Here is a 17,008-nt window from a genome sequence, read left to right as displayed (position 1 = left end):
TCAAAAACACCCTGGGGCTTTATTTACAAGCCTCTTGCACCACTTTTGCATCATTTTCAACATGGGAAAAGTGACGTACGGGTGTAAATAAGCCCCCCTGTATTAAAAGCGGGGAGTAAACAAATCAGGGAGAGCCGATCCTGAGCTGAGGCAAAGGTCTGGTTTGGCTGCAGGAGGCTGAGCGCGGGTCGAGCCACAGAAATGTTTGGCATGTAAGTTGTGTAACAACATCATGTAAAAATATGATAAAGACGCTTCAAAATTCAAACAAGTGCATTCATTTAACATGCTGAAACATTTCACTTAACTGCATCCGATTATATCCCTGCCCTGAGAGGTGTTAATTAAAATTGATGCTGTTTAAACATGAACTTAGACACATAATGCACCCCCTCCTCGTAACTAGGTGGCGGGTGAGTTCTCATGTGCACCCTGTATGTGGCCTCTTCTAATTACACATGGTGCTACAATATTTTCTATTAAATCGTGGACAAGAGTGATGTCAGGCTAGGATCACACAACTTGGTCAAGCAGGGAAGATGGGATTGATGGATGTATGACACTACAACGCATGCTATTACCACGCATGCTGTTACAACGCAGTTTTTACAACGCATGCTGTTACAACGCATAGCGCTTTGGGGTGCTGGATAGTGAATAGTTTAATTTACTATTTCAACTCCAGTCCCCGTGGATAGTAGGGAAGGTGTTGGATAGTAAATTAAATCTATTCCCTATCCTAGAGCGCCCCCCCAGCGCAATGCGTTGTAATGGTTTTCGTTGTAAAACCTGCGTTGTAATAGCACTGCGTTGTAAAAGTTTCGTGTTAAAGGATGTTTCCCGGGATTGATCCTTGGGGACGCATTACAGAAGTGCCCTAGGGGCGTAACAGGCATTTGCGTCTACTTTGTGTGCCCCCGGGGTACTTTGGTTTTGCATAAGTGGTTGCAGAAGCTTGTGCGTCCCCTTGTGTAATACCGATAGCGCTGGCGCACAGAAAGCACCAGCACAAGAGGTTGTTCTCTTATTTGCATGGGTCTTAGCTCCAAGCAGCTGACGGAATGCCTTTGCCTGTGCTCCTGCCCCATATTACAGACACGGGTACAGAGGTAAAGAACCTGTCAGGAGGCGCAGTGACAGTGCGCCGCCTAAAAGGGGGCACAGGGTTTAGGGTAGTGTAGTAGTGTTTGTGTAGTGTAGGGTAGTGTTTTAGGGTTTAGGGTAGTGTCAGGGCATTGTGTAGAGAAGTGTTTGTGTGTAGGGGCTGGACTGGGAGTAGGGGCAGGGTCGTGCTTAGGGTAGTGTTTTAGGGTTTTAGAGTAGTGTTGTATTGTTTGAGTAGTGTAGGGTAGTGTTTTAGAGTTTAGGGCAGTGTTGGGGGTTGTGCAGGGTAGTGTTTCAGTGTAGGGGATAGACTGGGGGTAGGGGCATGGTCGTGCTGGGGGTAGTGTTTTAGAGTTTAGGGTAGTGTCAGGGGTCATGCAGGGTAGTGTTTAAGTGAAGGGGACGTACTTGGAGTAAGGGTAGGGTCGTGCAGCAGGTAGTGTTTTAGGGTTTAGGGTAGTGTTGTAGTGTTTGTGTAGTGTAGGGTACTGTTGAAGGGTTTAGGGTAGTGTCTGAGGTCCTGCAGGATAGTATTTGGGAGTAGGGACAGGACTGGTGCCCAGGGCAGGGTCGTGCTGGGAGTAGTGTTTTAGGGTAGTGTTGTGGTGTTAGGTAGTGTAGGTTACTAATACTGTTTAGTAGTTGGTGTAGTGTCGGGGGTTGTGAAGGGTAGTGAATGAGTGTAGGGACCGGAGTGGGGGAATGCGTATGTTCGTGCAGGGGGTAGAGATTTAGGGTTTAGGGTAGTGTAGTGGTGTTTCAGTAGTGTAGGGTAGTGTAGTGTAAAAAAGGGGTTAAATGTCTTTTTTTAACACAACACGTTATTCTGCATACCATCTTTATGACTAGGCAAGTTTTTACTTCGTATACATTAACACTTTCAATGTAATGGTATGCGAACTAAAAACTTGCCTAGTAATGGTTATTGCTAAGTAATAACCAAATAGTAATGGCATGCGACGTAATGGCATGCGAAATAACGTGCCATATTCGTAGTGCTACCCTCATTGGCAGGGAAATGGGTAGTACAAACTGGAGTGGCCCCTAGCCGAGGGCCCTGACACTTATATATTTTTTTTTACAAATGAAGCACTGTAACTTGTACATTAACCGCATCGCTGCGGCGGCTATTCCGCCGCAGCGCTAAGGGGGCGGGGCGGCCGCGCGGCGGCCGCATTCTGGTGACGGAACCGCTCCGTCATCAGCCGTGGATGGGCTGTGCTCATGATGTAGCGGTTCCGTCATGGCCCCGCCCGCTCAATAGAACGCGCCGCGCAGGCGGGAAATCGGCGGCCGGGCCATGATGGAACCGCTCCGTCATCAGCACAGCGCCACCGCAGCTGATGACGGAGCGGTTCCGTCATCAGCATCGAAAGGGTTAAACCAGTTCGCTTTAGAGATCTGCTCCTGAATTAGTCCCTCTTATTGAACAAAGCATGACAGATTTTTTTTCAGTGGCTGATTCGGATAACAATCATACATTCTGTCCGATTTTGATAGTAACGACACCGTCACTGGAATTAAGAATTAACACTCACACCCTTGCTGTCCTTGCTTGATAACCATACACCCGCTGGCCGATTCAGATATTACACTTGCTTACCTGTGCTGAGATTGCGTAACTCTCTGGTGTTTATTCATAAAAGCATTCTGGATTATATATAGAAGTACGAATGTAGTATTCTTGTATTTAGTTTTACATGGCTTTGTGCATTGACCCCAAAATATCTGATTTGGGAATAATCAGGGAATGTTTATTCACTTTTAGTACAGACAGAAAGGCGCGTGCCCTCTTTGCTCTTTGACTAATAGAGAGTTGGACGTTTTGGGGCCGCCCCACAAAGAATTCGTACAAAATTACTCCTGTGATACCACTTCTCCTCCTCATAAATGCTTTTATGAATCCCAAGAGTTTCCAAAACCCATCATACTTTACTTAGACCACTTAATGTTCAGACAGCAAATTAAAAAGCTTCAACCTTTTCTTTGTTTACCCTCAGGCGTTTGAATGATGTGTTTATACTGACTGCAGAGTTAATTAAACCTGCAATTAGCAGCAAGAGAAAAGCTGCTTGCTAAATTAGTGCACAGGAAACATCAGAGCTGGAAATGATCTAACAAGAAAGTGAAATCAGGAAGTCAAGAAAAAAAGAAAGAAAACAACGTATATTCTCAAAGTCTTGACTTACAAAAATGTATATACAGCTTGAAAGGAGGAGATGCGGTTTGATTTTGGCACAGAGGAACTAGGGGGCATATCACCACGCCCGCCATAAATGCGTTAGCGACTTTTTAAAGTCGCTAACGCTTTTTTTGTCATCGCACTATTACCAATACGTCTCTAACCTCGCCCATCAGGGTCCTTCTATGTGGAACACCTTACCCATTCACATAAGCAAAGAAGAGAGCCATTCTAAGTTCAGGAAAGAAATAAAAACCTGGTTGTTCGACCAATAATTTTGAATGACCTATGACGTTCCACTCTCTATGTTTTTGCTGTGTCTTTGGCGCCGGGAAACCCTTTTGGGTAGCTATTGCGCCCTACAAGTTCATAAAATAAATAAATAAAATAAATAACCTGAGTTAGAGAAGTATTCTTGACGTCATCTATCGCCCCGCGCTGGGGGCGATAGATAACGCTAATGGGATGCAGGGTGGGCGTTCCCACGTCCAACCACATGTAAAATGTGGTTGGAGGTGTTAACACCCTATTATCAAGGCAGGCGTTGGGAGAAGGAGACCTGCGATAAACTTGTTTATCACAGGTCTCCCAACGTCTGCTTTGATCAGGTGTTAGACATTGATAACATGGGGGTGTGGATCATAAAGCTGAATCCACCCCCCCATTTTATCAAGGCACACATTAGCGCGTGAAAACAACACTTGTTTTCATGCGCTAATGTTCCCTATTGCCAACTATCGCCGGATTTAATTTCGCCTACGTGTTGCGCGTTGATAATTACGCGCTATCACGGCGATTAAATCCGGCAATAGCCAGCGATATGGAAATGTGCGATATACTTTTATTATCGCACATCTTGTTAATATGCCCCTAGGTTCTAATCCCGGCCTTGGTTTGACACCCCGTGATTCATCTCATGGAACATGGCCGGGAAAACAATAAATAAAATGATCGAAGCAATTAAAAATCATCCCGATATCCTGGCCCTACAGCAAACTTGGGCAACAAAAACTTTCTGCCAGAAAGGCTATTATGTTTATGACATCCCTGCAAAAGAATCCATTCGGGGCCATGCAAAGGGTGGACTGGCAATTCTGCTAAGAGAAGAATACCTATGGTCTCAAGAAATCGTCGAGACCAATTCCGAAAATCTTCAGTGCATTAAGGTGGCACTGCAAACACACATTACTGCTCCCCAAAAGGCAATGCTGCTTTTTAACATATATGCCCCACCCGGCAATTATCAAGATGCCCTATTTGAGGATATAATGGAAACTATCATCCACATATTAGAACATTGCTCTTACATGCCATATGTAATCATGGGAGACCTGAACGGAAAAATTTCAAACATCGAAATTGGAAAATGGGTAAAATTATACAAAGAGGTATCATTGGAAATGTCCATCCCAAAATTTCCTAAGGGCAATAAATCTGATAAGAGAGGCAGGTCACTATTATCATTATTACCAAGTCTAAATGGGACAATCTTGAACGGTAACATGGAAGGAGATATACCGGCATCTTACACCAGACGGGGAAACTGATCTTTTTCAACTATTGACTATATAATCTGTGGGATGGACTTAATGGAGACAGTTACGCACCTACACACCCATTTCACAGATGAGAGCGATCACGCACTTTTACATCTAACTACCCTCTGGATGGCCACTCCTTCCTTCACAAGTCAGATAATATTTCACAATACCTCAACCGAAGTTAACATCAAACAGAGGCGGATCTACTGGAATTCTTCCACTTTGGACAATATAACCGCACTGGTTGCACACACTCAACTCCTAACTAATATATACTCAGAAGACCCAATAACGAATTTCGAATATATAATTAAAAACCTCAAGAAAGCGTTTTTAAATAAATCACAATTGGTTATAACCGGAAAAAGTAAAAACAATAACAAAAACAAAAACTGGAACTCATGTACCGCAAAAAAACTGAATAAACTCATTAGAGCACAACACTTGAATTTCTCAATAACAACTAAGGCAGAAATTAATAAATTAAAAAATCAAGTACGAAGAGAGAAAAATAAACATAATAAAATGCTGCAGGACCGCAACTGGGTAGACATTCAAATAGCAGCTAAACAACAAAATCAGCGAAAATATTGGTCTTTAATTGCCAAAATGACCGGATCAAAAAAGAAACTTCAAGCTATCCCAGTCTCTCCTCTGGACTGGGAAATTTACCTGAGTGACTTATACAAACCAAATCCAATCAACTCTGAAAGAAAGGATCATGATACTACTGTGGTAAGGAATATTACTAAAAACACTAAGACCTCGGCAATTTCTATTGCCATGCACATCCGAAAAGCAAGAAGCACTGGTGCTTCCGGCCCTGACCAAATACCTATCAAGGTCCTCCAAACTGACCCCAAGGAGTGGAGCCAGATGCTTTCTCCCCTTTTTAATTACATCTTTAAAACCGGCAAAATACCTAAGTCATGGCAGGGAAGTACCATCATTCCCATTTATAAAAAGGGGAACAAGAACATAGCCGGTAATTATCGGCAAATAGCGTTGATGGACGCTACCGGGAAAATCTTTGCCGCAGAAGTATTGGACCGACTAAAAGATTGGGCATTTTCGCAGGGTCTAATACCTATGTTTCAGGCAGGTTTTCGACCCAATCATTCTGTTATTGATAATACAGCAACACTTCAGACCATCCTTGATAAATATATAGGAGGGAGATCTCAGTCAATATACGCAGCATTTATTGATTATTCAACTGCTTTCGATCGAGTTGATAGACCGACTCTATGGAAAAAATTGAGGAGGTTAGGTATTCCAGATCAATTACTCCAGGTTGTTATTAATCTCCACACTAAGACATGGTGTCAAGTTCAAATGGGGTGTGAAAAAGGTTTGACTAAAATAATCCACACGGCCAATGGGCTCAAACAAGGGTGCCTTTTAGCGCCGATATTATTTTCACTGTACCTCAGTGACCTACCCTTCCATCTGCAACAAGGCTCTAGTTTGCCTCCAAAGATCGCTGCACAAAGCATACACGCCTTGTTATATGCTGATGACATCGTGATGTTGGACCTAACGCCCTTTGGCTTACAAAAACTTCTTGACATTTTACATAAATACTCTAAAGACAACTTTTTAATCCCGAACATAAATAAAACAAAAGTTGTCTCTTTCTCTGGTAGGAAACAAAGTGTCAAGTACTGTTGGAGGCTCGGTGGAGAAAATGTTGAAGAGGTCGAGGAATATACCTATCTCGGTAGGATTTTCACAAAGAGTTTGAAAAACACTAAGCAAATCAACCATCTAAAAAGGAAATCCGAATTACATGCTGGGGCCCTCTCGAGACTGTATTCGGCTACTGGGAACAGGCATTTCTCCACACTGCTAAAAGTATATAGAGCAAAGATTACACCTGTCTTATCCTATGCCACCGAATATATCCCAATAAAACAGTGGTCCTATATAGACCAAAAAGAAGGGAAAATACTAAAGAAAATTTTGAAGGTGTCTGATTCTACACCGGTGCAAGCGCTAAGACTTGAGTTTTCAATTACTAGTTCCTATGCTACGGCAGTTGCTAACGTTATCAGGTGGGCTTATAATCTCCTCCATGCTAAAGAAAGATCACTACGATCCATGTTAAAGATCGAGACTTTTGATCGGGACGCTTCAAATTTGATATTCTTTGGTAATATGACAGTCGCATTTCAATTAGCTAAGATCAGTACTGAAATTTTGTTAAACTGGTCACCTTCACAACTTAAACTTTTTTTTAAATGCTTTACTCCTAAACTGAGTTTCGATCTTGATCACACACATTATAGTAAATTATCTTTGTACAAATCCTTTGCTGAGACATTGGAGTACAAGCAAATACAGCCCTACCTAGGGTTTTCCCTCACACACGGCGCAAGGAGGGCAACTACAATGTTGCGTTTAGGAAATCTACCTGTGTTAACTGTTACATCTAGATGGACTTCAGGTGGATCCCCATTATGTACTTTTTGTCAGGGGGGAAATCAGAACATAGAGCACCTCTTATTTATATGCCCAAATGCTAATGTAGTAACAGCACGGTATAGATATCTGGATCCTATATATCGGAAATGTAGAATTCTAACTGCAAAAGAATTGTTACTTGTGTGGAAACATCCACCCAATGAATTTGTTTGTTATAATTTCTATAAATTTTTAACATCTTTTTTGACATTATTCTAACCTGTAATGAATCTGTTTTTATAATATTTGTGGTCCTCAGTCGAGTACCAAATCAAATAAAATCTTTTGACTTGACACCCCGTGATTCTGGGCACATTGCTAAATTGCTTTATGCCTTAAAAACCACAAACACGTAACATAGTTAGGTTCCCTTACAAAGTGGTCTAATGCAATTGGGCCTAGTTAGTGCTACATAACATTGCATAAAAAGCCAGCAACGAGGCCCTTTTTGTGAGTGTGTTTGGGATTTGATTACTTCATGCATCTTTAATAGAAAAAGGCAAGTATATAGTAACTGCATAGCATCATTTCAGAATGTTTCTTGCCAGAGGGCCCTTTCAGTAGCACAGAGCGTCTGAGGCATCTATTACAAGAATTCTTCTCGTTGCCAGAGCACGTTCTGTCGAATGTGTGTCAATTTCGGGGATATTTATTAACTGCATTCATTTTAGTGGTACAGGACACAGGGGATCAGGGCTAGATACATTAGAGTTCAATGAAACCTGCCTAAACGGGCTTTATAATATTATAAAAATCATTGCATCCTGTACCAATTGAGAAACTGAAGCAGGTGAATTGGATGTATGCTAATCACGTGCTGGACTTGGGCAAGGAGCGGAAACATACAGCTACACACACGGAAAGAGCATGCACACGGGAGACAGCAAGCATTTGGTTTGGGTTAGGTAGGGTGACAGTATTTTGAAAACCAAAAACTGGGGCATTCCACAAACACAGAAGTAGGACTACAAATAAGCATTAACCAAGGAGCCCGGAATGGCTTGATTAACAGTGCTCAGCAACACAGAAAACACAGACAGTGTTGTACATGGGGGAATTAAATGCAACTTTGATACCTAGGCCCCCATTAGGATGGCGGGCGGACTTTGCCCGCCCGCCACCCTTGCGGAAAACAGGACCGCCCGCGAGCTGAGCGGCGGTCCCGCACTGCATATTAGGATGCGCTCGCCACAGTGGCGGGCGCATCATGCATTTTTAACATTGTGGCGGGCGTTGCTCTCAGCACCGCCCGCCACAATACTAAAAATGCATGTATGCATTTGCATACACAAAGCGGCAGGCACCACGCATTGTGTATGCAAATGCAGGGGGGTACCACAGATACCCCCCATGTGCACCCCCCAACCCCCCCTCACCATGGGGGCCCGCAGAGGGCCCCCAAAGTGAAGACCGCATGATGCCGCCACGGAAAGGCATCTGTTTGAGCCCATCATAATATGGCTGGCGGTGTCTAATAGACACCGCCACCATATTAAACGTTTTCGCCCAGGTCGCCTTGCGAACGGGGCGGAAAAGCGGCAGTCCGAATTTAGGTGCGGATGGCGGGCGGATTGCCCCCGCCAGGCTGGCGGTGGCTACCGCCAGCCTGGCGGGGGCAATCCGCCCACCATCCTAATGGGCCCCCTAGTATCATCTTGGGTAACCAAAGTGCTTTCTGATAGGGGCTGCTACCACATTCTGCAATGGAACATATACAAACTTGCCTCACTCTTGGATCAGCCAATATTTTCTGAAAACCAGGTCATCTGATAAATTGACTGAAATTTGCCAGGCCACATGGTGAAAAACAGGGACTGTCCCGGCAAAACCTAAAATCTGGACACCTAGTCAATCATGCAGTTGGGTTATGCAACCAAGCAACCTTTTCTTAATAAATGTCTCTGAGGACCTGGGGGTTCCCTCTGAAGTGTTGTAGGCTGTCCCATAGTTACGGGCCTGGTCCTGTTCTGCAGAATCTCCAATACATACCAAACACTTCATTGTCATCGACTGACGCTTGTCGGGGTTGTTCGGCTGCTTCTGGATGGTCTTCCTTTTCTGGTTCGCCCACGATGGGAGTTGATTCAGCATTCTGCAACACAGAACAGATCTGGTGTCAGATTGGACAGTATTAATCCGGGTGACTCACTCGATCGCTTCTATTTGAGTTCCAAGTTAAGGGGGGTGGTCACATGTTATTTATTATTAGGCGGTGGCAACGGTTGTACAAAAAGAATACAGCGGTGCACAGTGTGGTAGGCAGATTGCATAAGCCAAAGTGAGGGGGAGATGAAATGTGCAAAAGTCCGGTTGTGTGTCAGAGAATCAGCAAATGCAAAACAAGATACACAGTGAAGGTTCGTTCCACAATAAACATATTTTTAATTATTGATTTATCAGTTGGCATTTGTTACTGTCTTCATGATAGATGCAACCCTGGGAAAGAATAAATAACAAACAGCCTTTGGTGAGGAGTGTGATACTGCCAGTGGACCTGCCTGACCGAGCTCACCTATGCAGCGCACACATACCCGCACCATGTCTCTAGACGCTTGAGTTGGTTCTAGTGGGGCTGAGATGCAACGGCATTCCACCCTCACTCTACCTAAGGGCCGTTATTATCAGTTTAAACATTGAAATCATGGTCTCAGACTCCCACACCGCCACACTCTGCAAATAGTCAAATGCACCCAGCAAAAAAAAAATCACAGTACATAGAGGAAAGAAAAACAAGGGCAAAAAAACCCTGAAACAAGCCTAGATTTGTATGAAGTCAAAATTTGGATAAATCAGTCCTACCTTTCGGAGTGGCTGTCCCCAGAAGGCACCCTTGGTGCATAGGTGAAAACGTATGGACAGGCTGACCCACCTGCACACTCATTCAAACATTTTTCCCAGGGATATTCCTCTGTGGCGCTATCAAACCGCTTTCCGGTGATACTGCCATAGGCTCTAACTCAGTTCCTGCACTGCAGGAGGGACAGTGCGGGAAGTGCTGAGCAGTCCTACTCAAATGTGAGGGTGACTGGGTGCTCCAAACGGCACCAAGAGAGCCCAGCAAGTGTGGACCCTTTCCAGGTGGGGTTGGGTTCGGCTCTCCCCCTCCCCAAGGTGTTTCTTTTACATGGCCAAACAATTAGTTTAGTTTCACAGCACAACTTTCCATATATAATGCCTAAACAAGAATCAAGTTTTGAACGCAGGTCTGAAGAGAAATTAGTGATGTGTTCCAAAGCTTCAGGGACTGGTGCAGTACAGAGAGGTGTTTGTCTTTACATAGCAGAAAATCACATATGCTGCTCAGAGAAAGTGAGCTGCTCTCTCAAAATTGTTTTTTAGATGGAGTGAATTTTTTTTTTTCTCAGCCCAGGTTGCCCTGAAAGCATCTCACTGCCCTCTAACCTGAGTTGCATGTGGCTTTTCATTATGTTTGTATGGTTTGTTCCACTCAGCTAGAACCACAAGGGGGCTTTGGAAGTTCTTCTCCTCCGGTGGACTATGCTCACACAAGGACAGACACGTTTACTTAGAAAGAGAACAATATTTATTACTTAACACCACACAAATACTATATCTATATCTATATATCTATCTATATCTATATATCTATCTATATCTATCTATCTATCTATCTATCTATCTATCTATCTATATATATATATACATATATATATATATATATATATATATATATATATATATATATATATATATATATATATATATATATATATATATATATATATATATATATATATCCAAACGCCAAAGGGTGCCTGTAAAGGAAGTGCCCACAGCAGGTAAGTATAGCACAAATCTTTATTAGAGGTTGCGGCATTCAGGAAAAAAACGCTGTCACAAGGATTGCCTTTGAAGTCCGACGCGTTTCATGCTACTGCATTTCATCAGGAACATATATATCTCAAACTTGCATGCTACAGTCCTATGTGGGAACAACCCAGACATGCGGACCTAATGGGCTTTGAAGAAAGCCACAGAATGGAAGATAAAAATACATAACTGAGTAAATGTGTGCATTGTAACAGTGAACGTTTGAGTCGAAATGCCCTTAGACACTAGTCTAAACCTGACCCAGACTTAATCTCAGTCAAGGAACTTATTCAGAGAAATATTTTCTGTTTCTTACAGAAAACAAATTGAATGTCAAGTGATCCAAGGTTATTTCAAAATCCGAAGGCCAATATAGACAGCCTCCTTTCTTCTGTTGTTTTAGAGATTTCCTACGTCTTTTCTATCACAGACGATAAAATGATAGACCAGGAGGTCCAATGAGAAGGCATCATACCCAAGCCTGGAAAAGAACCCACTTTTCTAGTGCTTTGATGCACTTGGGCAACTGCTCATGCTAAGTTGGCCATTTATTCCTTCACTTGTTAGCCAGGCCAAAGATTTATAAGACATAACAGGGGTGTGGAATTCCTATAGCCTGACACCCAGGACATATTGATTGGGGGTCAAGGACAACAAGTTTTCATGTTTATTTTGTCCTTGGGACAAGTAGGCCCAACTCCCTACAGCACAAATGCTTTGGCTGCCAGATTACAGTACCGCATTATGGATCAGGGAAGGGTATTGTCTGCAGCAAAGGTAATATTTGTGTCCGTAGACTAACGCTGTTCGAACTTGTATTTATGTTTCACTGATAGAAAACCTTTATTATCACCACCCGTTGCCCCATCATCGCTGCCAATGATGGAACCAAAACAACTATTAACCATCTCACTTGCCTCGAAATGCAGCCATTCAGATTATTTCAGGTCCCTAAAGCTAAAGGAATGGCTGGGGAGGCAGGTATTAGTATTTTTTATGTATATTGCATTCATAAACAACTGATCTGCCCATCTCTAAATTAGATGAACAGCACCACCATGTGGCAGAGTGTCATAAGTGTGATGATGACAATTAAGTGATGGTGCTTAGCACCGGTAAGCAATTAAGTGCTGGTGCGAACACCGGAAACCACCCGCTCAAATTAAGCACTGACGAGAGCTCACATAAGCCTTTCCTCTACCATCCTACTTTTGCTCTCTGTGCCTCTGGAGCCTCAAAAGGAAAACAGAGGGATTCTCAGTTCCTGTCGCCCTTGCCTCTACCAAACGAAGAAAAACTGTTTGGAAGACCCCCAGGATAATAGGGGCTTGCTTGCTGCCCACTTCCAAATCTCTTGCTGTGTGCACATGCTAGCAAATGTCAGGCACACACACAGAGGTGCAAGGAGTTGTAAACTCCTGCTTCACCTAGGGGCCTGTTTTTTTTTTTATTTGGACATTCCGCTCTCATATGGGAGAACTTCCAATAGTTTTATAGCCCGCTGTAGCAGGCTATACAAGCCAATAAACACCCACTCCCTTCTTACAGGTCCAAGATGATGGCCAGTACAGCTGGCCAGGGCATAAGACCATAATGTTTCCAGCAGACACATATCAAGAGTTTCAAAAAATCCTGAGACGCACTTTGAGTGTTGCAGTGGCAGCAGACACTTTATGAAAGTTAACTGATCACCTTTCAGCCACTGGTTGCTGTATTCGGGCATTAAACTCTGGGGCGGCTCTTCTGCTATGGTGGAGGAGCGCCCCCCCCCCCTTGAGCATGTTTATTATCATTTTATTTTTCTCCTACCATGGAGTCTTGGGTGGGGCAAGGAGATAACAGGCACTGAGGGGAAGTGGTTGGCGCTGTTACCAGTGCGCATGATGGTTTGGCTGGCCATCTCATGTATGTTTTTTTTGTGTATTTATTTTTTGTTCTGTTCCCCCCACCCCTGACACTTTGACCCGACACCAGCTGTGACTGGTATTAATGAGGTGAATTAATAGCACAGACACTGCTAAAGTCCTCAGCTGTCTAAACTGGGGAAGAAGTATTTTCTGACACTTTAAAGAAATTCTCACATAATATATTTCAAAGTAAATCAAACAAGGTATAAATTAATATTGCGTTTTTGTTATGAAAATGTTTTGTTTCGTTATTTCTGCAAATTCATGTTGCACCACAGACACCACTCTCAATGAAGCATTATTTTCAGAAAGGCACTATAAGAGTAGAGAAAAATCCCGTTAAGTGCTCTTCTTACGGCTGATGTGTTGTATGTTATAGTGGCTCCAAGAGAGACATGTTTTAAATATTTAATATGCAGTAGTATTCTGTAGGCTTCTCTTGATGGAAATATGTGTTTCTAAAAGCCCATAGCGTGGGCCAAAAGTTCACCTAAAACTAGGACCAGTTCTAAAACCTATCTGCAATGTGCAGAACAAAAGAGGGGGTTATCTTTCATTTCAAGAAGTGCACAGATGTAGTCTTGTATTTCTGCTGAGTACATTATATGTTTCTTTGTTAAGCTCCTTTTGTATTTCACATAGTTATATGTCAGAATATTGTCTGACAAATACCTGCCCTAAATAGAATTCTCAAAGATATTGCCCCCTAACTCCACTTGTGAATGCCTTTAAGAACATAACATTTGTATCAGACAACATTCTGCTACCATACACATTTTTGGCAGTTTTGATCCCTTTTGTACCAAAGTGACAACATTGTGAGATTATATTGCTGTGTATTTTTAACAGCAAACTAAGACCCTTGTGCTTTGAAAAGATTCCCACGCTAAATTATTAGGCAGTAAAAGCAAGGCAGCTTGCTGTTTTTCTTTTTCAATCGAATCCACCTGCTAAAACTGTGCTTGGAAGATATTGACATTTAAAAGACCACAAGAGGGCGCTTTAGTCATTAAATATACTACACGCTCGACACTGACAGGACCAAAGTACTACGTGGTAACAGGAGGGGTGCTGTGACGCTTCCCCCACGCTTATGCACGCACCCGGCGGGAACACAGCCGCAAAGGTTGAGATACACAGGTTCGCCTGGTGGGCGGTGGGGCGGGGTAGGTATGAGAACTACGCACCGGTGGAAGTGACTCACCTACAGGGCGTGAAGGAGTCGTGTGGCTGCCTGCTTTTACAGTCAACGGCGGGGAAAGGAAGAGATAAGCAAAGGGCGTGGCTCTGAAATGAAGGAGGCGCTTCTGCGTGGAATGTTGTTTGCATGCACTTTTGTTCCACAGATTCTCGTCTATTGATGTTTATGTCTAGATTTTTATAAGCGCATGGCTGCCCTAAGGCTACTCAGCGCTGAGGGAGTGTTGCTGATAGAGAAATGAGTAAAGGATCCAATTAGGGAGCTACTGGGGTTACAGACAGGCTTTGAGCATTTTCCTGAATCTGGGTTTCTCTTCCGGAAGTCTCAAATCAATGGGCATGGAATTCCAGAGCTTCTGGGTTAGATGTGAAAACGATCTGCCTCCCCATCTCATCCTCTTCATTTTTGAGGTTCTTAGGAGGTGGTCATGTGCCGAACGTAAACATCTAGTTGGTAGCAAGGACAAGGAGAAACGAGGCCTCTAATTTTTAGAGGCTTCCTGCCATATATTGCTTCATGTGCAAGGCAAAGTGATTTAAACGTAATGCTTGTATCAATGGGCAACCAAGGCAGCAATTCCATTGCCTCTTTTACCAGTTCGCGGCTTAGGGTTTTGAGGAGCAGCCTGGCTGCTGCATTTTGGACAACTTTCAGTTTTTTTGTAAAATATTTTGGTGATCAAAAATACAGAGAATTGCCATAGTCTTGGCTGGAAACCACCAAGGATTGTATCACCTTTCTTCTTAAATATTGGAGGATGAGCTCCAATATCTTCCGGGTTATTCTGAGTAGCCCAAAGCAAGTGGCAGCCAGCTTTTTTGCTTGATCATCCATCGTTAGCACTTTATCCATCCACATTCCCAAATCCTTTATGGGGAAGTTGATGAAACGTGATTTCTTTTATCATTGGTAAATAACTTTCCGACTTACCCACGCTAAAGTACAATTGGCTCGGTACGGTCATAGGCGCGGTACCTGCGGTTATTTGATCTGCTTGACCAGCATTTCTGCAAGTGTTCTTCAAAATATCTAGTAGAGTAGCTCTCAGAGTCAGTTTTGCTGGGATTTTGAGTACATCCATTTCCAAGTTTCCATTTCAAGTTGACATAATCTTTTTTATTTATAGTTCTAATATACATTTTGATGAATTAGATATTGCCACCCAAACTAGAGCTGAATTCGAACACAGCACCCAAACATATCACAGGGTTACAGGTTTCAGTTTGGGAAATGTGTAGAAGACAAGCCAGATGACCTGCAGAGCTGCAAGACCTTTCTAATTGTAGACTGTGTTACACAAACGCTACTGACATAACATAGGTGGCAGTACCCCCTGAATGTGTTTTCTGAGCATTAACCACCCAGATCACTGCTTTACAATTTGCATTGCGGAAAAAACCCTACGCTTTGTTCATTGGGTAAGCTTGCAAAAAGAAGCAGCTACTCCATGGCAAGCAATTAATATATCACTCGGAGTGATATAATAATTGCTTACCAGTGATTCACATCAAGGTGTGTAAAAGAATTTTCGATCTGGCGTTTCCTTGTAACTTGAAGCACTCTTGCCAGTTAAACAGCCACACACATACAGGCACATGCATCAATATTGCATTTTGCGATTCCTTAATTGCGAAAAATAAGGAATCGCAATTAAGGAATTGCAAAATTCAATGCATCAAGAAATCGCTAAATAAATTGCGATTTCTTAATATTCCTTAATTGCGACTCGCAAATTGCGAGTCGCAATTAAGGAATACCTCCCCATTCATTCCTATGGGCCTCGAGGCCCATAGGAATGAATCGGAAGACATTCTCAATTTGCGAATAGCAATTTGCGAATCGCAAATTGAGAATGCGATTTCAAGGGTGCAGGGGTGTCCAAAGGACACCCTGTTGCACCCCTGAAATCAATCTGTGCACATATGTTCTGCACATGTGTGCACAACATGAAACTTTGAAAAATGCACAGAAGGGCATTTTTCAAAGTTTTCGCAATTTACCATGAGGTTCAACCTCATGGTAATTTTCTCCCCCTAATTGCGAATTCGCAATTTTTTAAAGTGTCATGCATTGCATTTAAGGAATCGCAAAATGTGATTCCTTAAATGCAATTGCAATTTGAGAATTCGCAAATATTTGCGAATTCTTAAATTGCGAGGATTCTTAAATTGCGAGGGCCTTGACCCTTCATGCATCCAAAAGAGGATTTTGCGATCGCAAACGGCCGATTTTTGCGATTCGCACCGTTTGCGATCTCAAAATCCTTTGATGCATGTGCCTGATCGTTTTGCATACGTTTTTGGACAGGGCATGCTTTTCACAATTAAAGAAGGTGCTGCGGAATGTCCCTCCTGGCACCAAAAAGTGAGCTGGCACATTTTTGTGGGCTGGCTTGACAGTGCAGCTGTCCCCAGACAATTATGTGAGCATCACCAGAGAGGGGCTTTGGCTCCGCTCACATGTTGGGAGCAAGGAGTACATGCTTTGATTGGGCAGGAATTGTGTGTTTCCACAAAAAATGCGCATGCCTTCCAGCAGCTGTGATTGTTTTATTTATATAGCTGCTTAAGCTTGAACTTTGAGGGCCACACAGATGTGTTAAGATGTCTTAGATAACTAGATCATTTATGTTGATGTTCTCTGGCATCAGCACAGATAGTAAAAGGGCAGTCATTAACCAACATGGATTTTTTGGTCTGGCTTGACAGTGCAACTGTCACCTGACCTTTTAGCCTACACAAGATTATTCTACAGTTATTCGTTTCCACACAAATACGTA

At 42.9% G+C, this 17,008-nt stretch overlaps 1 protein-coding gene across 2 annotated transcripts in view; it reads right to left on the bottom strand.

The window, feature by feature from the left end:
* MBP (myelin basic protein) overlaps positions 1–17,008 on the bottom strand; it is a 983,766-nt gene that overhangs the window by 324,548 nt on the left and 642,210 nt on the right. For both annotated transcript variants that reach the window (XM_078687869.1, XM_078687870.1), the window contains exon 3: positions 9,280–9,382. In XM_078687869.1, coding sequence (XP_078543995.1) covers positions 9,280–9,382 — 103 coding nt within the window. The remainder of the gene's footprint in view (positions 1–9,279; positions 9,383–17,008) is intronic.

This window comes from Lissotriton helveticus, chromosome 4_1 (genome assembly GCF_964261635.1).
Source record: "Lissotriton helveticus chromosome 4_1, aLisHel1.1, whole genome shotgun sequence".
NCBI lineage: Eukaryota > Metazoa > Chordata > Amphibia > Caudata > Salamandridae > Lissotriton > Lissotriton helveticus.
This window is presented reverse-complemented; position numbering and strand designations above follow the sequence as displayed.